At 30.6% G+C, this 27,471-nt stretch overlaps 1 protein-coding gene across 3 annotated transcripts in view; it reads right to left on the bottom strand.

The window, feature by feature from the left end:
* Nucleotides 1-27,471, bottom strand: part of LOC145284782 (GTP-binding protein Rheb homolog) — a 194,282-nt gene that overhangs the window by 22,533 nt on the left and 144,278 nt on the right. For 2 of the 3 annotated variants that reach the window (XM_080133749.1, XM_080133751.1), the window contains exons 6-8: nt 23,866-23,913; nt 17,864-17,945; nt 7,348-7,377 (exon numbers count right to left, since the gene is read on the bottom strand). In XM_080133749.1, coding sequence (XP_079989875.1) covers nt 7,348-7,377; nt 17,864-17,945; nt 23,866-23,913 — 160 coding nt within the window. The remainder of the gene's footprint in view (nt 1-7,347; nt 7,378-17,863; nt 17,946-23,865; nt 23,914-27,471) is intronic. The other variant, XM_080133750.1, reaches the window with a different exon arrangement.

Below are 27,471 nucleotides of genomic sequence, written 5' to 3'. Positions count from 1 at the left end.
ATAAATTTGTTGTGGGTAAGGTCAGTGATGAGATCTAGTGCCATATCTAAGGCTGTGGCTTCGGCACTAAAAATTGAGGCATGGTCTGGTAGTCACTTCTGTAAGGTAATGTTAGTGGATACGACTCCGCATCTGGTTTTGTTGCTGTCTTTGGACCCATCTGTGTATATGTGCTGATGGTTTGGGTATTTTTCCTGAATAATAAGGAGTTTTTCTTGATAGGTTAGTGGATGGGTTTGATTTTTTGGGAGGTTATTTAATTCAAGGATGATTTCAGGGTATTTTAGTAGCCAAGGTGGAAGGCTTAGTTGGTTGACATTATGGATATTGGTGATTGTGATACCTGCATCTTCTACTAGTGGTTTTGTACACAACATTTCAAAGACAAAAACTAATATGTAGGGCTGCTCCTTACATTTTAACACCTACTCATACACAGATCATATGTTTGAATATCATTAAAAACAAATTTTAGTATTTACAATTTACTTAATGGTTTATATAGTCTATGTTTTGATCAATGAGGCCTTCTTCATGGCATGGTTGGTTAAGCAGAGGGAGTCAAATTTACGAAGTAATTAAAAATGCTATTTTTAAAAGAATTTTACGATATAAATATTAATTTTTAAAATGTTACCATGCATATTTTTTTTTTTTATTTGCAGTTTTATGTTTTTAGGATCATTTTGTTTTCTTTGTTTTATCTTCAGATCTACAACAAAAGAGAAATAGCGTACAAAAATGACCTTTGTCCAATCCACTTATAAAAAAAAAAGGGTGTTTGGACGAAGATATGATTTAATGAAACATACACTATAATGAGCCATTTAGTTAAATGTGATGATCAAAATATTTTGTTTTTAATAATGTTCATATTTAATCTCATCTAATAGAGAAGACCTATACACAATATTCCATGCAAGTCTTAGAAGTCTTAATTCTATTAGCCAAAATGTTTTTCTAAAGAAAAAGCATAAAAAGTAAATAAATTTTTTTTTAAAAAAACATGCACAGATTTGGAATAGCAGAGTTAAAAGAAGCTTAATCAAAAGTAGGAACAATTCATACATAAACGCACATACACACATGTAAAGGAAGACAAAAACATTTTTATGGTAAAACATTTCTAAAACATTTTGTTTGAAGAATCTTATTGTGATTATTTTTTTAATCTAGTTTCACAAAGTTCAACTGTTAGTTAAAGTATTGCATATTTATTATAGCTGAACATCATATTAAAATATTACTACTACATGAAAATTTTTCTGATCACATTCAAACTAAGAATTTCTAAAAATATGACTCAGTTATATTATATAGTAAAATATAAAATTATCACTTTTTTTCTTAGTTTTGACTTCAAATATTTCTAACAAAATTCAATCATCACAGGTCACAAGTAAGAATGTTCAAAAGGAAAAATAGTTGCAAAAATATCTGAAAATATGAGTGGTAATTTTGCAGTTGACCTATCTGAAATTAATGGATATCCTCTCAAAATGCTGCTTGTGTGATGAGGGTTGCACAATCCACAACTGCACTTTTCTTGACCTAATAGAGTTAAAACCTAGTGGTAAAGAGAAATCCAAGACAACTGAAAGCAATGCCGTGATAAGCAGAGAGAAGAACAGGTGTTACTTGAGTTTTCCTGCTCCCAAGAGTTTTCCTAATAAAGCTTTAGAGTTTAGTCTTACTATTTTTTTGTCTAAAGATAGGAGAGAAGAGAAAAGCAGCTTTAGTGCTCCTGATGAAATTTGAACCCTACATGCAAAATCTAGTTTGTGCTGGTAACCATGGCAACACTTCTTTCATCATCATATTAGAGTTAATATCTATTTTACATGCTGGCGTGTGTTAGATGGAATTTACCAATTAATAGAATGACTTAAGCAAAACAATGCATTAAACCGGTGTTTAAATACCAGTTAGCATTAGATCACCAAAATTAAATAACATGGAGCCTGGCCTGTACAAGATGGGTGATCATTTGTGAATGCTAGGCGCTGTAGGTCATCTTCCCATGATTGGGATATACATGCGGCAGGGATCACTTGTGAATTTTATGTTTCCTGTAAACTTCCTTTGAAGAAAGCCAGCTATTTTACGGCATATCAAACCTTTTAGGTTATGCAACGCTGAAACAATACTAATTGTATATACAATGAATTGTATATGGTTAATTAAACAGTTTTAGTCATGGTTGACTGTACATTCACTTTTACCAAAGGGTTTGTAATTGTATATTACATAGATTTATAGTATTTAATTTTTAACGTGGGGAAAATCCAGTTCCCTAAAGAAATGGGTACTCTGGATTGGAATAATAAAAAAAAAAAAAAAAAAAAAAAAGCCTCAGTCTAGAATTGGCCGTTCTTTACTTACTGGTGAGAAAACAAATACTGCATCTTGATACTATTCTACAGGCAGAGAACAGTGTCAGTTTAGAAATACATAGAATTATTCATATAATTTGCATTTGAACTACTGTTCTCATCTTCAGTTCATTTTCACTCAAGATGAGAACAATAGTTTAAATAATCCAAATTATCAATCTTCATTTAAAAATACAGAAAAAACTGCAATTATTTTTGTAGAATGAGCCAAGATTTTTTTTAAAATATCAGTAAATCTAGAATTCTGATGGACTCCATTTCTTGCCTCCCAGAATAACAATGAATAGTTTTAAACATGTGCAATTATTTCACCAGTGCTTCATTTCCATGCATAATGGTGCTCCATGCCACCATTTGGAGGTCGTGCAGAAACTTTTTATTCAAATAAAGTGACAACAATGGATTAGCCTGAAAACAGTTCATGAAGAACCATAACAAGGTTGCAGAAAGCAATCTTTGAATGCTGAAGCATTGATGCCATTATAGAAGCATGAATGAAAGAAATCTGTTCATTTTCAGTATGGCGTATTGCATGCATGCAGAGAGAGAGAGAGGGAGAGAGAGCAAATGAAGGCAATATAAAATACAAACATTTTTAAATCGCTTCATTAAGTCAACAGAATATCATGATAAGCAAAAATGTGATCAAAGTTTAGTCTGTTTCACAAACTCTACCTAGGGTTTTGGAGATTGACTCCCTATTATTAATATATATATATGTGTGACTACTTCATTTAATCACATAAATTGATATACGAAAGTATTATTCTATGCGTAAAGTTTATTTACTTCAACAGTGCTCAATACATAGGTAGAGCTAGGTAGTAAGTCATAAAAATAAGCAATTAAGCCTGACGAATCCTAGTGTGGATGAAACACTGAATATTCTGTGTAGCTTAATTGCCATATATATATATATATATAATGAAACTACATTACATTTGAATAAGTATATTTTATCAACATGAATACAATAATATTACAAAGATCTATTGTTCACACCAGACATTCATAAAAAGAAATGTGACTTTTTACTTCATTTTATTTATAAGTTGTAAATTATAGAAACTCAAAAATAATACAATGACTAATACGGGGTCATGGGTGTGAAACAGATGTACACAAGGATCTTCAGTCATTTCCACAAATGATTTAAGGGAGTTAAAAGCTACAAATTATTTTTATACCTGTCATATCATGTGCATCTCACCAAATCAATGTTAAGAACATACATCCTTGGATCACAGTCTTCAAATTAAATATAAAAAAAAGGTAATTGTACAGTTTAATCAAGACATTAAAAAATGAAAATACCGAAAAGATTTACATTTACATATCCGTTATGGAATGAAGTTCTCCAAAAAAAAACAATTTCACTTAATTTCATCAAGTAGTTTTTGTTTTACAGCAAAAAAAAAGAAAAAAAAAATTGTTATGATAATGAGTAAAAGGTTCGATTTTTAGAAAGAAAAGCTAATATTAAAGATGGAGAGGGAGTGTCGGAGCTTTAAATTGAGTTATCTCCCTGTGGAGTGTTCTAAAAATCCAAACAAAAATTTTTAAATTCAAAGATGTCTACCTTCAATGTGCTGTCATAAAAACATGTTTTTCCGCTGTAAAGAAAAAAAAAAAAACTACTCGATCAAATTAAGTGAAATTTTTTTCGGAGATCTTCAGTCCAAAACAGATACGTACAATATAATCTTTTTTCAATATTTTCATTTTTTAAGGTCTTCATTAAACTGTACAAGTATCAAAAGAATATAAAAAAGTGTTGTGGTCTGGGGGCAAAAGAACCTTGGATTTTTTTTTTTATTAAATACCAGGTAACATCAGCTTTTCTGACTACTAACATAAAAAAATATCACTCAAACTCATTAGGACTTTTTGTCAAATTATGTGTATCACTAAAGGTTATACATATTCAAAAAGTTGCGCTAATATTTGAAACAACAAAAAATATCAGACATTCTTTCGAAATTATGATTCTAATTCTGATTTTACTTTTAAAAATAAATTTATCATAAAATGCATGGAATGTATTTTTATATATTTTAACTCTAACAACAAATTAAAATGCGGGAAAGGAATATTTGACAATATTTACTCCCAAGCAAAGATTTGATACTTAGCCACTTTGGTAGAGTGCAGATATCTAACAACTTGGCCATCAGAAATTGAAAAAAAAAAAAAAATCATTAAAATATAACAAATTTATATAAAAAATGTTTCTATAAATTTATTAAAAGATTATTTCGCAATTTAAATAGTTATTAAAAATATATTGCTTTTTTAAAATAGCTATTTTTAAGCTTATTAAATGGAAGGAGGGCAATACACACAAGGAAAATATGGTAAAAATTTGAAGGAAACTTTGAAAACTCTCTTGTATTTTATAATAAGAGTGAATTAAGAAAATGAATTAAAACATGAAGTGTGGAAATTCAGAAATATTGTACCATAACATTTAATGTTAAGTTAGAGCAAAGTGTTTTCAAAACTTAATCTGAATAATTAAAAAAACATTTTAATGATTTATTAATTTAATTCTAGTATATTTTGGTCAATAAAATCTCAATATTCTAAAATTGTTTTCATTTTTGTTTTTAAGGTTATTTTTTAATTTATTTCTAAACTTAAATTTGTTAGTTAAAACAATATTTTAAAAAAGTTAGATATTCTGAGTTTTTTAAAATAAAGAAAATACTTTTAATTTCATGACAACAATAATTGTTATTAATACAAGAATTAAACATTTAACAAAAGGTTGTGCTTTAATAATTAGGAGATAAAACATCTTTAAAATTTGTATTATTTGAATTATTCTAACTACTGTTCTCAAAAACAGAACTAATGAAACTGTGGACCTTCAAGTACATCTTGTCAAACTCTGAAATCTGCTGAACGTGACGCAATGGAAAAAAAGTGTTAAGTAGTGAGCTTTCTGGAAGTTGAAGGTTCAATCCTCACTACAGGCAATACTAATTAACAATAAAAAATAAATAATTTTTTTTTAAATTGCTTAAAGCTTCTACCTGTTCATGGCTGACAACGATTCAATATGAATTAAGTAACGGGTTTATTTGGTATAGTGGTTAAAATTGTGCCTGATCAGAATGAGGATCCGGTTTCTAATCATGGTCTAGGTGATATATTCATGAAGTAATAATTATTAATAACAGAACTTTTTGATCGGCTGTTCTTTGTTTTTTATATAAAAAACTTTTGATACAGAAAAGATATTTTTTAAATAAACAGGGAATGGAAACAAAAAATTTGTTTTTATTTACTTGTAAGAATTAGGTATCCTGAGAATTTCAGTACTTGCCCAGTTAATTTTGAGTACTGATAGAGAATGGCCAAAACTGTTTACGATTTAAAAACCACCAATTCATTTTTTTTTCTTCTGCTTTTTCCATTTTGAAGGACTAATTTTTTTTGTTTTTTTAAACCCTAACCCCTTTGCATGCTTAGTGTTGACTGCCTTTTTATATTTTTCTAACGGCTTTCAAATAGTAAATTATTTAAGTCGTTTCTGGGACTGACCTTGGATTTTCCATTGATAATCAGTACTATCTGGGTTACTGAAATCCACTGGATACCCATTACTAACAAGTACCTATTTTCATTTAACAAACTTTGAAAAACTAAATATTTTGAACGAGAAAAAAAAAACAAAAAAAACATTAAGAACATGAATATTCTGATGATCATTTATAAAAACCTGTTCCCTATGGACCAAACTTTAAATTAAAAACTAAGATGATAAAGGTGTTATTAGTACACAAATTTATATATATATATATATATATATATATATATATATACACACACACGCATACACACACAGAGCAGCAATAAATACTAACATGGCAAAAATTATTAGAACAGTGTTCAAGAGAGCCAACTTGCAGGAAAAATTATCTGTGATTGTATAGATGTTCTCTGTTAATATTTAAAATGTTAAAAGTTTTAAGCTTGCATAAAAAATATTTTATAAAAAAAAAAATTTATTAAAAAAAAAAATTTTTTTTAAAATGAAAAAAAAAAAAACTTGGAAGAAAGAATGAGAAAAAAATGTTCAGGTATTTGTGCCAACAACAAAGAAAGTAAAGAAATTGGTTATTTTGCTAGCACAAATTTTTTTTTTTTTTTTTTTTTTGGTTTATTGTTATTTTAGATAACTGCTAAAACACCAATCTCCACAATCAATAAATATTTTTTAAAGATTTTGAAAAACAATACCATAGCAATAGATCCAGTAAGATAGATAATTTGGTATCAATGAGGAAAAGCACCTACTTAGATGTAGGGAAGAGAGAGGTTGTAATGTTAGTTTAGATATAAAGATTTCATCTTTGGGATTAACAATTTTTATTTAGAGATTTTCAAGGTTTAAAAATTATAAAATCTTATCAAATAATTTATAAAGAAAAAAAAACTTTATTTCTTAGGGATTGAAAAATTACTAAATATACTTTTTTTAAATTTGAGGGAAAAAAAATTAAAATTATGAATAAAATTTAATAATAAAAATATGATATCACTCTAAAACAAGGAAATATACTATTGTTTAATTCTTATTATATAAGTTCAGTGCAGAGATAATAATTGTACATATATTTCTAAAATAATGATGTTATTACTGCAATTAGACAGTAAGAGTTGAAAGTTCTCACTGTCACAAGTTGAGGAACAGACTCTGGAGTAGGGAGACCACCCCCCTCCACATGTACACATACACACTTATTTCAGTAGAGAGAGTTTGCTATGTGTGCATGTGTGTTGGGAAGGACATGGTAGGCAAGGGGTTAAGGGAGAGAGAGGAGGGGCATGTGCGTGTAGGACGACGACAACCCCGGTCAAAGCTTCGCGCAGCCTTCCAGACACAGCAAGGAGGAGGAGGACCTCTGGCTGCTTTCATAGCACCTCAACACACCAACATTCAACTCACCCGTGAACCTTTGATATCTTTTGTCGTAACCTGAAAGATAAAGTTGAAATTTCTGGTTACGGTTTGGCCTTTAGTGAGCAGTGCATGTTTTTTAGCGGGACAACGGTTTTGCTCTACCGCGGATGAGCAAAAGTGAGTTTTAATTTTAGATTTTTATTAAAATTTTTGGTACTTATCCAGAATTCAACCTTATAAAAAAAAGATTTTTTTAAAAATGCAGAAAAATCTTGATACATGTATCCGTCACAAAACAAAAGTCATGTTTCATAAATCTTTGTTTTGACTAGGAAAATCAAATTTACCATTTTTAGCAATTAATATTTTGCAGCCATTACAAAGCTGATTAAAAACAAATCTGTAGCCTAATCGAGTTGTCTCCCTTGATTTCTTGAACATGGCAGATCCATCTTGCTTCCTCATAAAATTTAATTTTCTTAAAAAAAAAAAAAAAAAAAAAACTACTTGATCAATTCACATGATTTTTTGGAATATGGTATTTTCATTCTGCAACAGACACAAAGATTTTTTTGTATTTTTGGGTCTTAATTAGGTAGGATTCTAGACAAGCACCATTTTTTTTTTTTTTAAGTAAAAACATAATACCAACAAAGTTGTGCTTCCTTAAGTATTCTAATATCTTTTAAAGTAATTGCATCCCATGTATAGATTATTCAAAATTCATATATATATATTTTTTTCTTTTAGACAATTGGGAAAATTTTATATTTTTCAGTTGGGGGGGATGTTAAAATAAATCTTAAGTTAAAATATATATTAAACTAAGATATATCATAACAATTTTAAATCTTTTATAGAATTTGTATCTTCTCAACCAGTTTTATCCAAACCCAAACTAATATTCAAAAGTAGTGAGAGGTCCACTAAGAACTTGAAAAAACAAGTCCTTAAATCTTATTACTGGATCTTTTAACTTTGACAACAAGTTAGCATCAATCGATCCGACTGATTGGCTAATAGCTATGTCCATTTTTCTTTCCCCTCCAACAAAACTAATCTTAAATATTTTACATATATACATACACAAAATGGAGCACACAAACAAAACATTAAAACAAAAAACAAACAAAAACAAAAAAAAAAAAACAGAACAAAATCAAGAGAAATATGCCCACTACAGAAAATAAATTGGCCAATAGCTTTGCAAATTATCATAAGATCAACAAATAATTAAAAAAATGTATATTAAATAATAGATATAAAATGTAGAAATGATGGTAGAATTTCTTTTTAATTGAAGTTTCATGATATGCAACTGGATAGAAACTTTCAGCTATAAAAATTATTTTCATCTCTTTTGTTTAATTTTCAATTAAAAGACAATATTGCTATATAATTTTTTTTAAATAAAATTTTTTAAATTGCATAACAATGGGGGTTTATTTAATATTAGAGCTTTTTATTTGATATTGGAAAAAAATAATGGAATTTTGCATCTAGTCTAGTGTAGTGTACTGCAGCATTTTCTTTGACCGAAGCTGGAATTGGCTCTCTGGATGCAGGCCTGGGTGGACGGATTACCACATTTACATCAGGAATTGTTTTTTTTATACTGGAATTTTCTTTCCAAGAAATAGGGACTATATTTTTCCCCCAGCAAGCAGAGGTTTTTTTTCTTTGTCTATTTTACTTAAAATATTTTCACCAGGCCATGCAATAAATAAATATATAAATAATACAATCTTACTAGTCATTAGAATAATATCCAATGTAAATAAATAACCAAAATATTTGTTATTTGTAAGAAATAATTTAATTTCCCAAAATATTTTAATTTATTATTAAATAATTTAATTTCCCAAAAATAAATTGAAATCTATAAGATTTCAATTTATGCTGCTATGAAGGAAAAACAAACATGGAAATTTTTTTTTTTTTTTTTTTTTTAACTAAAATGTTCTCTATAGGCCACACATACACAAATAAATATATAAATAAAAGATAAAATAAATAAAAATCTTACCAGTCATTAGAATATTATTATCCAAGGCAAATAAATAACAAAACTATTTCTTGCTGTCATTTAAAAGAAATTATTTAATTTCCCAAAATAGTTTTAGATTTTCATGTAAATATGCTTGTTATCAGGTGAAAAAAAAAATTTTTTTTTAATTATTTGAGGATTTAAAAAATATTTTTTTAACAAAGAAAATTAAAAACTAATTATTGATCTTGTTAGATTCCTGAAAATATTCTCCTCCTCACATAGTTAAACATGTTTTAAAAATGCATTGAATTATATAGCATTATTATAGAAGCTGTGATAGATATTTTCTTAGTTAAATTATTATCAGCATGTAAAACACGTTAAAATGAATATAATAAAAATTCATAACATAAAATTTGATGGCTAAGGAAAAACAAATCTAACAAAAACTTTTTTTTTTTTTTGTTTTTTTAAATCATCTTAAAAGTAAGTTGCAATAATTTAAACCAGGGCAGAGAGAGAAAAAAACTGAGAAAGATATATAAAGAATGATAGGAGGCATGATAAATATATTATTAATATTGTTGTATTAAAAGACATTAACAAAAAATAAAAAAACGTCTAAGAATTTTACAATCTATGGGTAATAACATTTTAAAATGGCTAATGTATGCGTTCATATATTTGTAGGTACAGTGTTCACTCCTAAACTAATTAACTGATTACTTAAACCACAGCTGCTAGGCATAAGGGGTTGTAATGTAGGTTACATTTATTTAGTTAGTATTTTAGGAAATAAAAAAAAAAAAATAGAAAGCCTTTGTAAAAATTCAGAGTTCTCAAACATTTGTGAAATTTTAAAAGTATTATTCCTCCAATTGTAATATTTTTTATGGATTTTAAGGAGCATAAGAACACAATTTTCCATTTGAAAATTCATTTCAGATTTGCATTGAATTTGATGCGCAAGTTATTTTGAATTTGATGTGCAACTAAGCAAGATTCCCCGAGTCTCAATTTCTTAAGACTCATTAGACATTTTCTACAATGAAAATCATGTAAAAGATTTTGATTAAAATTGGAATAAGGATTCTAGATACAAGATTTAGTTGCGTTATATCTTGATTTTAATCTTCATATGGAGACTAAAGTGGTGCAAAATTATCTTTTTTTAGGAATTCTTCAAATTTTTACTAGAATAAGTAACTGTGCCAATCATAAGAACAGCAAATTCTGATTTGCTTAAAACGACACGTTTGATTGTGTCTTAACATCAAATAGCTTCCAAAAACACCTCTATACATTTTTTATTTCACCCATCTTATAAGCATTTACCTCAAACTTTTCCTTCTAAGACGAGGCTGCCTCTAGTTCAACTGAACTACCATATTTTTCCTCTTCTGCCACCCATATCTATCTGTTTTCAATTCCTTAATTCAGCTCAATATAAAAGATTAAATGATATCAACACTGTTTAACTTTGATGCTTCTGTTAATAAAGGAAGCAAAATATTAGCACACTTTATTTTTATTTTGTAAACTGTCTTATATTCTGTGGTTTATGCACTTTTCCATAAACGCACAGCTTCAATGAATGCATCTTATTTAAATGCACTTAAATATTGCATTAAGAGGCTCTGTCTGTAAAATGTTTGAAATAGCACTGTCAGTACAAAATGTGCTGTATCTTCAAAATAACCATTCTTGTTGTGATTAATTTATTTCCTCATAACAGCAGGGTTAGATATATCAGATTGTAACATGGGGAAAATCCAGCTCCTACAAATGGGCACTTTAAAACAAAAGTTAAAATTTTATCAATCTAAAAGAATTACTGGTTCTTGTCCAGAATGGCCTCTACTAAAACAATCTGCATAATGTACATACATGTGACAAAACCAAAATCTATTTTAAAAAAAACAAATTGATAAAGCTGTTTTATTTTTATGAAGAAAATCATTAAACAATTAATAGGAATCTGTAGGCATTACAAAAAAATCTCACAAATTTTAATTGTTCAGTTATATTTTTTTAGGTTGCTTTTAAAATAGCAGGCGAAACAGTCGCTCCTAGATTACTCATTAAATTTGATTTTCTTGTGTAAAAATTAAACCACTGGATCAATCTATACTCCCATAAATTCGTTTTTCTTCTGTGTGCATTGATATTCATATTAAAAACCCTCTTTTCTATTTATTTAAAAAGAAAATACAATTTTCTTATATATAGGTTGTGGAATTGCATTCACAAGCAAAAGATCTAGCTAATTTGCATATTCTTTTAAACATTCATGTTAATTAATTCTCTATTAGTTGCTTCGGATTTCTACTTGGATAATCATCTTTAGTTAACTATTACATGTAATTATATTCATGCAGGTATTCTACATGATTTATACTTGCATAATATTTGCTTAAAAAGTTTATAGTAAACACAAAATTGTTTCCATATATACTGAAATACTGAGGTATTTGAATCCATGCAAAACTTTATATTTGGATTTTAGCCCGGAAAAATCGGTGCAAAAGTGTGAAAATTAAAAAAAAAAAAAAAAAAAAAAAAAAAAAAAAATGAAATTTGCCAGATGAAGGTCGAACGCCGGCATTACGAATGCATAAAGTAGTAACTATTGGTTCATGTTTTAATTTTTAGCCTTGCAGTAAACATGTTTTCATAGCCCAGTCATTGACGCAGAGGCAAAATAAATCAGGAGCTGAATGTTTTGGTTTTGATTCTCGGTGGTGGCGCATGAGTCTTTTTTTAAATACTTTTTAAATCATTACTATATATTGCATCCAATCTATCTATCTATATCTCTATAAAAGTGAAAATGTCTGTCTTTTCTCTATGGTAGTTAAGGAAGACTATTATACAGAAAGGCATTACTTTACATATTCACAATTTTTAATATATACATATGCACATCACCTTATGAACAGTACATAGGGCCCAAGCAAAGCCGGGCAGAACTGCTAGTATATCTATAAAAGTGAACGTGTCTGTGTGTGTGTGCATTTCCCTACACAATATCTCTGTCAATTTTCAGTCGACAGACTCAAAATTTGATATACTGGGTACTGAGATTTGGGAAAATCTTTGATCGGTTTTCGGCCAGAAATTTGGCTGGTAAAGGGTCAAAGTTCAACAATTTGACCTTTGAGATCTCTTCCAAACTCCTGACAATTTTCGGTCTAAACAATTGAAATTTTAGATATAGGTTCCTTGGACATGGATCTAACTTAATAACATGATTTGAGCCCAAAACAACAAATGTAAAGGGGGCATAATTACGGTCAAATTAAAAAAAAAAATCGACCTCTTCGATTTCTTCCAAATTAAACAGACAATTTCTGGTCTAAACATTTGAAATTTTACATAAAGTGTATTCAGAGATAGGGCAAGCTTTTTAATTGGTTTGAGTCGAAAATTTTTAGTTATCAATACATAAATGTATGTATTAATATATGTTTGCATATGTGCCTAAAACTTTCAACAGATGCGACGGATTTTTACAAGATCAGTATCGTTTTGAAGTTCCACCTTTCAGACAACAAATACCAAAAAATTGGCTAAAAACATTAATAGCTTCACCTTCAACTGGGCACGTTTCTACAGGGGGGGGGGGGGGAAATCACTTTTTTTGACGATATTTTTGAAAGCCATCCTCCTTTTGATTGTCTAGCCTTAATTAAAACCTACATTACTTCCGGTTTGGCGGTGGTCGTAACAGCAAAGCCGTCAGGTTTTTTCTCCCCCGTTCTTTTCCTCCTTCGCAATACAAGTTTGAACTTGCCTTCCTACTACTACTTTTTTTTTTTCTCAACATACACATCAAAACACCCGGGCAACACCGGGCTGAAATACTAGTTTATATAATTTTCGGAATATATTTTCATTTTGTCACAGGTACATACATCATATAGATATTTCTTCATTTTTGTTTTTTAATATAGAAAGAATTCTTGACAAAAGTCAGATTTCTCCTTCACTGACAAAAGACAGAAGAGATGAAGTGTAGCATCAGAACAGATCCTACATTTTATTGCTTAACTTTGTCCGTGTGGACTACGTGAATATGTAACTCAACGGCTAAAGTTGTTAAGTATTAATCAGTTCTTAGTGACAGAACTATGGAAATTAAAAGTTCAATACTCACTAAAGATGATACTAAGAATAAAATAAATGGTTGACAGAATAAGAATAATCTCCTTATCGATTATCAAGGGTTCAGTTTGAATTTTTATATCGGTTACAGAGTTCAAAGACCCTCAATGTTGGAGGTTACACCGGTCAAAACATGAGAATAACATTCAGGAGGAGAACAATATCAATACAAACGAAATAATCAAGAAAGAGTTCAAGGGAGATTATCAGGTTTTATTGATAATATTTCCTTTGTTATGTAGAAACGAAAATTATTTAGAAAAAAAATCTTTTTCCTACATTGAGGGTTAAGGGACATACGGCTTTCAAATAAAAATATTTATAATTTAATGTTAATTCCAATAATTTTAATATTGAAACTAAGTAGTAAGAAACTTAAGAAATCCTCTTTCAAATTATTTGTTTTTCAAGTTTAAAATATTTTTTAGTATTCCGATTAATTTAGCAATTAGTATCGTTTATTGATAAATTTTAGTGATAGAGAAAGGTAGTTTAGTAGGGTTTTGTGTGGGTAATTTAGTGTGAGGGGACAGGGTTTGCCGGGTTTCAGTGACAGAGGTGGCGGACAGGGTCAGCAGGGCCTCAGGAAAAAGGGCGACAGGGTCAGCGGGGCCTCAGGAAAAGGGCAACAGGGTCAGCGGGGCCTCAGGAAAAGGGCAACAGGGTCAGCGGGGCCTCAGGAAAAGGGCAACAGGGTCAGCGGGGCCTCAGGAAAAGGGTGACAGGGATAGCGGGGCCTCAGGAAAAGGGTGACAGGGATAGCAGGGCTTCAGTGAGAAGGGAGAGGAAGGCAAGTTTTCTTAAGTGGGAGTAGGGGAAAGTCAAGCTTCAATAAGTGGAGAATGCAGTTAAGTTCTTGAAAAGGGGAAGGCGGCAGTCAAGTTTCAGTGAATAGTAAAGCTTTGTGTGTGGGTGATAACAGACTTTTTGTTTAGATTTAAATAATTTTTAGTGCAGAGGAAAAGCATGAACATATTTAACAAACTTGTGTTCTTTTAGCCCCCCCCCCTCCTCCCAGAAGTTTAAATTTTTGAAAATGATATTTAACTAATCAGCAGTCAAAGTAAAGTCTGGCTAATAATTATAGATGCATCAACATTTTTTTAATTACTACTTCTAAAACAATGTGTTTTACATTACTCAAATATTATTCTTTCCTTTGTTATATTCAGCTTACCCAACCAAGTCTCTGATCTCTTTCTGATCAGATTTATCACCCATCCCCGCAAAAAAGTTACCCATGGAATTGTTAAAGTTCACAACTTGTGTATTACAACTACATTTTATACAATGAGACCCCACTATGCATCAATCAAGAATATCCAGAAATCAGTTTTACTGCCACTCAATCATATGTGGAGAACACTTTGGCAATCGTTTCATTAGTAGTTTACACTCAATGGATCATAACCAGATTTTTTTTTTTTTATCTGTGAGGTTACTTCAAAGATAATATGAAAAACATCAGAAGAGGGCAATCACAACCCAAATCATATCCAAGAGAATTTGCAACACACAGGTGCACATTAAGAGCATATCATTGAATAGTAATGCAATAAAGACTGTTAGGCATTAACGACAAACACGAGGGACAAGTCGGGTGTATTTGTATAAAATATAGTTGTATTTTAGAAACTATTGTGGATTTTATTAACGATTCCATGGTTGGGTGGCATTTTCTTTGAGGAGGGAGAAGGGTAAAATGATTAAGCTTATTCTTTTCTACTGCACTATGCTATTTCATTTTCAATTCTTTCTTCCATCAGTTTCTTCTTGTTCTTCCATCTATTTCTTCTTGTGATAGAAAAGTCTGTAACATGCAATGGTATGCCCCCTCCCATTTTACCAATAGTGTTAACAGGACTTTTTCTCGCAATCGTAAAATCACAAAAATAATAAAACAATAACATTACAAAAAAAACAAAGAAAGAAAACACCATCATACTAATATTAAAAAAAAAAAAAAAAAAAAAAAAAAAAAATACTTGATATTACTTTCAATCACCATATTCAGTTTAGCATCTTTTTTACATGCCGGCATGTGTTGGATGGCTTTTTAGAAATTAACTTTTACGTTAACCCTATTTCTGTCTGGGTTAGTTTGGAAGTTAATTTTCTTAAAGCCATCCAACAAATGGATATTACAATATGACGATTGATAATAGTGGGTTTGTTGGGGTTTAATGATATTGTAGTGATAAGGTCGTCTTGGGTCACCCCCCCTCTATTATTTTTAATCTCAATTCAAAAATATTTTACAAAGTTTCCTTTTGTTGAAGATGTTTTTAGAGCATAGGATTTGAAATAATGTGTGAATGATTTTGTTTTATTTCTAGATTTTCATGTGTTTTTTTTTTTTTGTTTTTGTTGTTCAAGATAATATTCGGACAGTTTTTTTTGTTTTGTTTTTTTGAAGAGAGATTTTTCAAATCTTGATTGGTGACAAGATAACATTTCTATACAAGTTCATTATCATTTGTTTCTTGTCAGATGTTATTTTGTTAATACTGGAATAATTTTTTTTTTTTTTGTAATAATTTCATACAAATTATTTTCTTTAAACTCTTACTTGAAAGAAAGCTTTATTCTCTAATAATGCTTTTATATTTGTTATTTTATTTTTTACATTTGCTACATATTTTTGCATACAATTAATATATATGTTCCATTGTTAATCCTATATTACAATAGTAACATAGAGGTTCATCTCCTCCAAGCAGATGTGTGTGGATCAGTCTTGTGTGGCAAATATATATACACGTTAAGACATCTTCTCTTTAATCGGTTATGTTTGTATTTTCTGTACTGCATATGGGTTGATGTTCATGTAATTTGTTTCAATATCGAGCATTTTTTTTTAAATACTAGTTTGATGTGTCTTTAATGTGTTTTTGTGTTTTATATTTCATAGTTTGCTTGATTTTCCTTTTTAAGATTCTGTTTACCTTTATCCTTAGTCTTAAATTATCTAACAATACATAAAAACAATTTCATGTTCATATGTATATTATTATCCACCTCTTTTTTTTTTTAAGCTAGGATGTTCCAATCACCAAATATACAATGCAGGGACAGTAATTTTAAAATTTCATCTGATGTTTCTGTTGTGCCAAATGTGAAACTAACAAAAATATATCATGAAATCATAATAAATGGATCAAAGTTTATGCTCTGTCATCTACAGAATGGAAATATGTCAAAAAATAAAAAAAAAAAGTCTGCCAGCATTTTGGAGACTGACCTAGAGTGGCTATTAAATCTATAATTAAGTTTATCATTCATATCAAAGCTACATCCAAAGAGCAAATCCTCATGCTCCTTTAAAAAACTTAAAATCTAAATTAAAAGTCTACAGAATACACAAAAAAAAACTAATAAATAACAAATAAAACAAACAAAATACTTTAATATAAACCAACTATACCTATCTGGAATTGCCTAGAATACAGTGAAGTAATTCTAGTTTTTAATTGCATATTCTTAAACTTAATATAGACAACTCCTATTACATTCTTCAATTTAAATTGCGTTTTCCTCTCCTTCCTGATTTTTAATTTTAAGTGATTTAAAAATGTTTCAAATTAGACTGGTCCAGATGACTAAATAATTTCAAAAATAAATTTTAGCAAAGAATATTATCTTGCCAATAACACAGTATAGAAAGATGAATATTGGCTGGCATGTTAAATGCTATTTAGGTCTGACTTTGAAAATTCAACAAGATAACATTTTGTATGTTATATACTTCTATTATAATCTTCATTTTAAAATTGCTGATTTTATTTTTTTTAATTTGGTGATTTAAAAATGTTTCATAGTCATTTTAAAAAAAAATAAAATTTAACTAAGTGCGTTATTATATTGCCAATAATGTGATACAACAATAACAAATAAAAAATAGCTGGCCATAGTTAAAGTCTGATTTGTTAGCTTAAATACTATTTGGGTCTGACTTTGAAATGCCAAAATAACTTTATATTATATTTATTATTATAAAAAAAAAAAAAAAAAAAAGTTAAAGTTTATTATGAGCTATCTTCATCTCCATTGCTCAATCTTCATAAATGAATCATATTCTTCTCATTTCTTAGATATTCTTGAAAAAAAATATAATTAAAATTTTAACATACCTGCCAAATTCTGATAAACAACATGCCAGAACAAGAACAAGCATTAAAGAAAGAAATATAGTGAAGAAAAAAGGTGCATATGAGGAGAAGGGAGGGCTAAAAAAAAAAAAAAAAGTAAGGAGGAGGAGGTGGTGACAGTGATATATATATGTGTGTGTGTTTGCTAGCTAATCAAACACATAAGCATATTTATTTAAGTGGAATACAAATAACAGAAAAATGAAGCAAAAAAAAAAAAAAAAAAAAAAAAATGGAAAGGGGGGAAAAAAATGGTAACCTCATCTGTTTTTGCAGACACTTCCAGGAAGGGAATGTTCCATTCGTCAGCCAGTTTTTTCCCATCTTCCATTGTAACTGCTCTGGAAAACAGAAACATAAAAAAAAATATTAATCTAAAACATTTTTAAATATACATTTAAATGATTAAATCCTAAGGGTTTTCTTTATTTTTATTTTACAAGGAGTCCTCATCAAGTCATTATCAAGGCCACGATAAAGGTTAATGTAAGGTGGTCACGGGAAACAGTGTAATGATCGATAATGTTGAAAATTGGATAGAATTTGATTATTAAAGGAGACAGCTCAAGAACTTTTTGACACTGGACTTGAAAACGACAATATTGTAGTCAGCTGAAAAGTAGACCCTTTGTACAGAGTTCCACAGACAGTTCTAGGAAAAAACTTTGTCCATGTTTCTTTTTCAACTATCACAGCTACAGTACCATCAAAACAGCTCATTTATTTAAATCAATAATGCAATAGTGTTGAAATAGTTTGTGTATATATATATATATATATATTGTTACACATGCGATAAAAGATGTGGTAAGGCAATTTATAACGTATGGGCATGAATGGAAACTTAATGATAAAACAAATATCGTTTACCTTTGTAACATGTTGCCAAAAGGGGGGGGTATAAGGAAATTTACGGGAAAAGCAAAAACCCAAGTTTTTCTCTTTAACGTATATGTGACACAGCAAAAAAAAAAAATAAAACAAGTGGATAGAAACACAAGAACGAACACAATAAAAATACGATGAAATAACGAGATAACAGACACTTTCCCAAATGATACAAAATAAGATAAAAAAAAAAAAAAAAAAAAAAAAGGAACAGTTTAACGAAAGAAAAAGAAATGTATTCAAAGTTATGGAATCTGAAGTATATCTACGTGTATTGAAATGAGCGAAAGTCCTTTTGGGGTGGGGGTAATCAATATCTTTGCACTTACAGGTCTCTTGTTTTTCCCTTTTTCTTTCATTTCTTTTGCTGGTGTGTTTCCCAACTCGTCAACGACACAGTCAATCAAAGATATTTCCTTCAATGGGGAAAAGTTTGAATAGCAAATTCACATGTTCTCTTTTCTTGCTTGCGCTTTGTATATCTGTCTCTTTCATGAGAGATAAGATATCACATCGTCCTGCTTTGTATATCTGTCTCTTTCATGAGAGATAAGATATCACATCGTCCTGCTTTGTATATCTGTCTCTTTCATGAGAGATAAGATATCACATCGTCCTGCTTTGTATATCTGTCTCTTTCATGAGAGATAAGATATCACATCGTCCTGCTTTGTATATCTGTCTCTTTCATGAGAGATAAGATATCACATCGTCCTGCTTTGTATATCTGTCTCTTTCATGAGAGATAAGATATCACATCGTCCGCATTCGGTACATCCATATCTCCTTCGCATGATGGGGGAAAAAGTCATAGTCTCTTTCATGAGAAAGTAAATTCATTGCATTCTCTCGCATGACTGGAGAAGGTCGCGTCATCCATGTCTCATGTATCTGTATCTCCTTTTCGCATGAGGGGAAGAAGTCACCCCCCCCCCCTTCCACAAGGAGAGAGACCTCTTAACAGGTTGGCGACTCAAACCGAAAAGAACGATTTCCGCCAGTGCCCAGTTAAAAAAATAGGGAAATAGGAAGCGATACCACTTTCGCTCTTCCGCTCTGCTTTACAATCCGGTCTAAAAATAGACTTGACGAAATCACTAGCCGGTAAAGTTTCTGCAAGTTTTAAAAGGGGGGGGGTACATTAGTAGACTTTTGCTCAATTCAAAACAACTACTGTATTAGCCTGTCTTGTGGGAATCATGTTTTATTTTTCCTCGGTGACAAAATATAAAAACAAAAAAAACGATATATCTCGTCAGCCTAAAATTAAATATTTAAATTTTGATTTAAATACATAATCCAATTTAAAGATTTGGTCACATCCCCCCACCAGAAAAAATGAAAAAGCGTGGTATGTCGGGCTTTTTCATAAAATTTAGGACAAGTGGTGCACGCAATTTTCACAATCCGAGTGGTTTCCACCGCCTTGGAAAACGCTAACTTGAGTGGGAGTACCTCCAAGTATTTATCTAACGGATGACCTTTATACCAATTTTCATGTCGACGGAAATTACTTCTCTTAACTTTATTCTTATACCCGTCACCATTTTCATCATTTTCGTCACTTTGTATCTTCATTAATATCACGCACATAGTTGCCGTCATTATTCTCTTCCTTGTCATCCTTACTATCATCGGCCCTGTTGGTGGGGCATTAGAATACACCGACTGCCCCCTGCAGAGGGTAAAAGTCACTCAATGGGGGTCCTGGATATGACCTTAAACTATATCCGATGGTGAGGCCCCAGCTTGTGGGCTTTGGGGAGTGTGGAGCCACCCTTTAATTACCATTGCTCCCAGGTCCACTCTGACCCGGAGTGGTAGTACCTGTTAGGGTCTCAACTATGGGTTAAATAGAAACCGACGTGAAAACAACAAATATATTATATTAAAAAAATTTTTCTTCAAAATCTTTGGATTCGGATTTAAATAACCCGTAAAAGGGTTGATATGCCGTAAAACAACCAACCAACCATCATCATATATTACATCTTCGTTTCTCATCTTGTCTTCATGATTATCACTGTCTTTGTTAAACTCATCACTACTACCGCCTCCATTGTTGTCATCGCTATGGGTTGGCTTATTCTCGTTAGGGTCGTCAATGCTTTCCACACTTAACTTGTCTTTCTCACTACCGCAGTTATCTTTCTCTTTCGAGTTATTAATTGAAATTTCCTCCACTGCTATAAATATTTTCCCGCATATTCTATCTCCATCACATGGTTTATTCTCGCTAGTAATATTACCGTCATCTTCATTGTTTTCATCAACATCACTATCATCATAGTCGTCGTATTCGTTACTACTATCGCCGTTCACGTGGACTTCACCAACCTTCTTTCCAACAGAGGAAAGTTTAGTCTCACTGGCTTCCTTAATGAATTTCTCCCCCTCAGATATTCTTTTACTACCACCATCATCATAATCAGTATCATCTAGCTTATAACTCCTTGTAATGACTAATTTGCATAACTATTTTTTAAACAGTTTATAATAAATTTATGTTTGATGCTATTCATTTGTAATTTTATTTTCATATATATGGATATATGTATATACGGATATTCCTGCCGATTTTGACATATGAGGTATGCCATACTAAGTTGTACGGAAATCCACACAGATGATTTGTTTATAGTATAGGCTTTGTGTAGAAACATCCACACTTTTTGGTACAATCATGATGTATTTAATGAACTACCCTGCTTGCTGCCTCACCATGCATCTTCTAAACTAGCTCAAGTACACACATCTACAAAAACATAGCTGGCCCTTCCTTCCAATTTGAGAGACCCTAGTTAATACTAAAATAATACATTCCGAAATCAACTTTAAAAAAATTAAAAATACTCAAAGCTATTTACAGAAAGATCCAGCAGACCACAAAATCACATACAAGACCAGTAATAAAATCTTAAAACGTTTCGCATAGTGAAACTGTCCAGCGACGATGATTCTGGCATGAAAGAATTTAAAATTGTTAAAGTTTTTCCTAGAACAGTATCAAAACGTTCTCACATTGTCTAACTTTATTTCTCTGCTACCTTTTGAGGTTTTCTTCTTTCTCTTATTTTTTTTTTTGTTCATTTATTTGTTCATCTGATAATTTGATGCAGAATCAAAAATGTTTGTGCTGCATTCGATTCCTTTGATTTTAACAAAAAAAAAGATTTGAAAAATTAAAATAAAGTATAATTAAGCAATAGATTTGTTATTTTTAACAATGTCAGCTTGAATATACATATTTTTTTTCTTGATAGTAATTAAAGTAATTGGATAAAATAGGATAAAACATGTTCATTAATTTTTAGGGGAGGTAATTTAAATGAAAACTGAATCTTAAAAATTACAATTAAAAATATGTAATGTAGACTATACTTTTAAAAAGAATATTTAGACTTAGATTAACACTCCTAAGTTGGATGGAAGGTATTTCTCATTTTTTTTGCTTGAATTTTAAATTAGAAAAAAAAATTATATAACAGATTTTAAGTCAAGTCTTGAGCCTAATTAATAAAAATAACTTTTAAGCAAAACTAATTTATTCATCAACAGATCGAATCAATGATGCATGACTGAAATGGCAGATTGTCACTGGTACTCTCCATAATCCATAAATCAGTGATCAACTAGAGTTCAACCAGATGTGATACAACCAGACGCTTTGTCGGAATTTGATTTAACGACTGTTTTACATGCTGGCATGTGTCGAACAGCTTTGAGAAATTGACTTCCAAACTTTATCTTTGGCTGAATCTTTATCCTCTGTCATTCAAGTTCATCCTCATCATATTTTATGTTTTACGCAGCTTTCCTCTGAACTGATCTCAACTGTTCTACATCTAGCGCAAGAGGTCTAGGCCATTTTTTCAACATAGTTATACCATTTCTGCACACATCTTCCTATATATGTAATATTCTTGAGTTACAGCTCAGAATACTGATGATCAACAAAGAATCAGACAGAAAACTATTGGTCATGGAGATGAAAAGGCGTTGAATTTTTAGGTCCGACCAGACTGCCATGTCCAAAATGTTTACAATAATCATAGCAGATAAAACGAGGACAAGTCATCAGCATTGTTAAGTGAAAACAGGATTTGCAGGCAGTGAAATTTTTGTAGCATAGCACACTGAACACCTTCCTAATTCAGAAGTCAAATATTTTATGATGCCGAAATTGGAAACTGGACAGATAACCACTAAGATTTATCAATATAGATAAATTAGTGGAGTCTTTCCACAATATATGAGGGTCGTTCCAAAATTTATGTCTATTTTTTTTGTGCCTGATTGGATCAGAGAGTATTGCAAATTGCACTGTTATGATAACTGAACTTTTGCATTCATGATATTAACAGTGTGAAACTAAAAAAGTAATCCCGGTTATGAACGTGCATCTGGAGCAGAGATACATCATTGAATTCCTGGAAAACATGCCTTTAGAATGGTGATGACTATGTAGAAAAATAGATTCTTGAGTACAAAAGGTCACCTGTTTTAATGGTACCACTCCCGTCTTCATAGCTCTGTAATTTCGAGTTAAAATAAAAATCTTTTGAAACTACCTTTATATAAACAAAATAGATTTGTTTTAAAATTTTTTGCAGATGATTTTTCAATAGAAATTAAAAGGTTTTTGTTTCTGAATTTTTGAAATGAGGATTGATAATTTGTGTCCACAAAGACTTGTGGCAAAACATACAATGCTAGGTCAAATTCAGTTCCAAGTGACTCTTATGAAGGTTGAAAATTCTCAGTGCAGACAGTACTAAGAATACAATTGCAAATTACTCAAGACTTCTATCTGGTCATAGTTGACAGAATATGTTACTCCCATGGATCAAATAAAGGATCGCATTCAAAATTCTTTGCAGATTCCAGAGTTTGACCTGAAGATCGGAAGTTACGTGAGCCAAACAGGAGTCTGAATAATTGAAATAATCAGCGAGTCTTCTGGAGGTTGAACTACACAAAGCTCAACTACACAACAGGCTTTATTAAGACTTAAGACTGCTACCCAGTCATGACTGACAGAACCAGAAAAATCTACCCCTGTGGATTAAATAAATGGTTAGTTTGTAATTCTGTATAGATTCTTAGAGTTTGACTAGATGTGCCTGAGGAAAGTTGGTCATTACATCAGCTGAAATGTTAAACTAAGCCAGGATGAGAACAGCAGTTTAAATAATCCCAAAACATTTAAAAAAAGAAAAAAAAAAAAAAAAGAGCGTTACGAATTCCAAGAACAGAATTTTATGAAGTACTCATTGAGACAAACTTCTTTCTTAAAGGGTTTTTTGTTTGTTTAATTATTGATTTACAAACATAGGGAAGGAGTTACTAAGAAAAAGAGTTCAGAAAAGATACCTGTCTTCTTCAAGATCTGTTTTGTTGCCAACTAAAACAATAGGCACCCTGAAAGAAATTAAGAAAAATATACATCACTTTGCTGTAGAAAAATATACATTACTTTGTTGTAGAAAAAAAAAAAAAAAAAAAATTTTCTCTTTAAATTAAACAAAACATGAGACATTTCTGAACCTACTATAACATTATCTCTACAGTTAAGAAAATATAAACTTCATATGTGCTTCTTACGCAACTAATTTACACACGAAGTTGTTATCCTATAAACATGAATACAAAATAAATAATAATTTGGTAAATTTGTCACTTAAATTTCTTTAAACGATGTGCCTGAATTAAAGCACTGACATGCTAAATAGAAAATTCACATTCGACTCCAGTAATAACAAGCCACTATTTTCCAGGGAGATAAACAGAGGCTGAAGAGAGTCCATTATGAGATCAACTATAGAACCCCTTTGTCTAGATTTGAAACCAACGGTACTGATGCTGTCTTTACTCTTTAACACAAAAATAAGTAGCAATACAAATGCAAAGAACTTGTATTCTTGGTGTGTATAAATAATTAAAACTTAAAAGCATTTCAATAAAGCTGTTTACACAAATTTTATAACAACCTGTTTTAGCCTTGTGCCAGCCTTAAATAAAAGTTTTAAAACCTGCAGAAACAAGCTTACAGGAATCTCCACTTCTAAAACCCAATTTGAATGCCTTTTTAAATACATAAACGCTATATATATATATATATATATATATATATAAGAGAGGGAGAGTTTTTTCATTTTGTATTTAAAAAAACAATTAACAAAATATTGGAGAAAAGTTCCAAATAAATTTTAACCTCAACTACTTATAATGGAAGAATTTGTAATATTTAACAGTTTAAACACAAATTCTGATAAATTTATTTAAAAAATGTCAATGCTCACACATAGGTTCTGAGTGTGATACAATATATTTTTTATCTAAACATTGTTTTTAAATTCAAAAGTTAAAATGACTTGCATTGAAAGTTCTTGTATTTCAATAAATCCCTATTTATTGTGTCTACATGAAGGCAAAGTATTTTTGTGCATGTTCATAAAGACTTGCATGTTAAACCGCTTCAATTTTAAAATCCAAAATTTTTTAAAAACTGTCATTACGATGCATGACAACACAAGCATGTGCAACTTCAGCTGATCACACATTTTTTCATTGACTAAGGTGACATTGATACCACCATCAGAATATTAAAAACTAAAGTGTTCATCTTTGCAGTTTCATACTATTTCATACTGAAACATGCTAATTTCGATCACATCAAAACGATCACCTTATAATGGCGCACAAACATAGGAAATTGGCATCTCTTCACAGGTATTTTACCATCGGATAACTAAATTTTTGGCTTGTTTAGAATGTCTCCAGAGTGTTTTCATAGTTCAATCATTTGATTTCAATTTTCTGTCGCAAGTTGTTCTAATTTAAATCAGTCTAACAGGTGATATATTCATTCTATCCACTACAGTCACATAGAAGGCATTCTTTGTTGTACTGAGATTGGCAAGATTAATCAGACTGAAATCAGAAAAAAAAAAAAATCAGAACGTTTTAGGGTATCGTTATCGAAAAAAATGGTAGCTTAATTTCCTATTCCAAAAACGATTCTTTTAATGTTCTTGGTAATAAAAAAATGAAGCAAGCACAGCGTATCCCATTCCCAGATTTAGCGTTGACTCTCCAAATCTAATTTTTTAGTTTATTGGTAAATTATGAGGAGCAGAGCAAATATTCTAGAGTTCACTTAGCTTATTCCATTAGTAAAACATTTGAAGTTTATTTTCACATTTGCTAAAAGATCTATATGCTGCCTCTCAGGGAGTTCACAGTTAACTATTGTAACAATTTAAGATGCTCTGAAGATTTTTTTCAATTACGTTTTATATCTACATTTTTAAAAGTATGGCCCACAAAAAAAGAATGAGATTAGGGTCTTTGTCACAGAACAAAAAATATGAAATAAAAAAAATACACAAGAAATAAATGTTAGCAACTGCAAGTTACTCTTCTCTCTACCTGGATAATTTTGTCTTTTACGTTATTTTAAGGCATTTTTTTAGTTCAAAATTAACCTCGTATCCACTCTGTTACATTAGTATGAAAAACAGCTGCACATAAGACTCGAACAGGGATCCATGAAAACCATTCAAAAATCGAAACTTAAGCAAAATGCTGGTAAAATCACATCCAATAAATGTCAACAATCATGTGAAAATGTAATATTCTATCAGTATTTTGTTTATGTTTCAATTTTTGAGTGATTATGTTACATAAGATTAGTGGTAAATAATTTAGTAAATATCTCTAAAAAGATAGAATGACTGGAATTAATCCGTTTACATCAATTTATATACAAAACTAATCTATTAGAAATTCCAAAATTTCTGTTTTTTTTTTTTGTTGTTGTTTTCATCTAAAAATAAGTTGAATCTAATTTGGGGAGGGAGATGGTTTTTTATCTAGGTGTTAATTTACAAATTTGCCAGTAGTATTTTCTTGCTTCTTTTTACAGTAAAACAAATCAATATAATAACTGACCAAATCTTTAGAAAAATATATAAACCTCTATAATATAAATCTCACCTGTCCATTAGTGCGTGTGTGTGCGCGTATGTATGTCTGCCTAAAACTTGACAGAGGAGATGGATTTTCACGAGATCGGTATCGTTTTGAAGCTCGACCCTTCAGACGATAAATATCGAAAAATTGGCCAAAAACATTAATTCCTTCACCCTCAACTGGGTAATTTTCTACAAGGAGGGGTTGCTTTTTTTGCAGATATTTTCAAAAATCATCCCCTCTTTTCGCTTGTCTAGCCTTAATTTAAACTTATGTCACTTCCAGTTTGGCGATGGATGCAACAGCTAACGCGTTACATTCTTTTTCACTTTCTTTTCCTCCTTCACAGTATAGGTTCAAGCCTGCCTGCCTGCCTGCTACCATTTTTTTAAAATTTTTTTTTTTAAATTTTTTTTTTGGTCAAAACACCTCCAAACACCTAGGAAACGCTGCACACACAAGCTAGTTCTTTTATACAGGGAATAGCTTGGGTGCCCAGCATTGCCTGGGTGTTTGGAGGAGTGTGTTGAGAAAAAAAAAAAAAAAAAAAAAAAAAAAAAAAAAAATGGTAGTAGGCAGGCAGATTTGAACCCATACCGCGAAAGGAGGAAAAACATGTGAAAAAGAAAATGTGACATCTTTGCCGTTGCGGCCATTGCCAAACCGGAAGTGGCAAAGGTTTAAATTAAGGCTAGTCAATCGAAAAGAGGGGATGATTTTCTAAAATATTGGTGAAAAATCAACCCCTCCCTGTAGAAAAGGGCCCAGTTGAGGGTGAATAAAATGTTTTTGGCCAATTTTTCGATATTTGTCGTCCGAACGGTCGAGCTTCAAAACGATACCAATCTCGTGAAAATCTGTCGCAAGTTTTAAGCAGACATACAAACATACATTTAAATAGACAGGTGAGATTTATATTATAGAAGATGGCAGAGAAGCGTTAAAAGAACCCCCTCCCCATGTTAAAAATGTTTTAGTAACATTACTATGTAGAAACTCATTCTA

Source organism: Euprymna scolopes, chromosome 9, assembly GCF_053919585.1.
Source record: "Euprymna scolopes isolate OS-2025 chromosome 9, ASM5391958v1, whole genome shotgun sequence".
NCBI lineage: Eukaryota > Metazoa > Mollusca > Cephalopoda > Sepiida > Sepiolidae > Euprymna > Euprymna scolopes.
The sequence above is the reverse complement of the archived record's forward strand: the minus strand, read 5'-3'. Positions and strand labels throughout refer to the sequence as shown.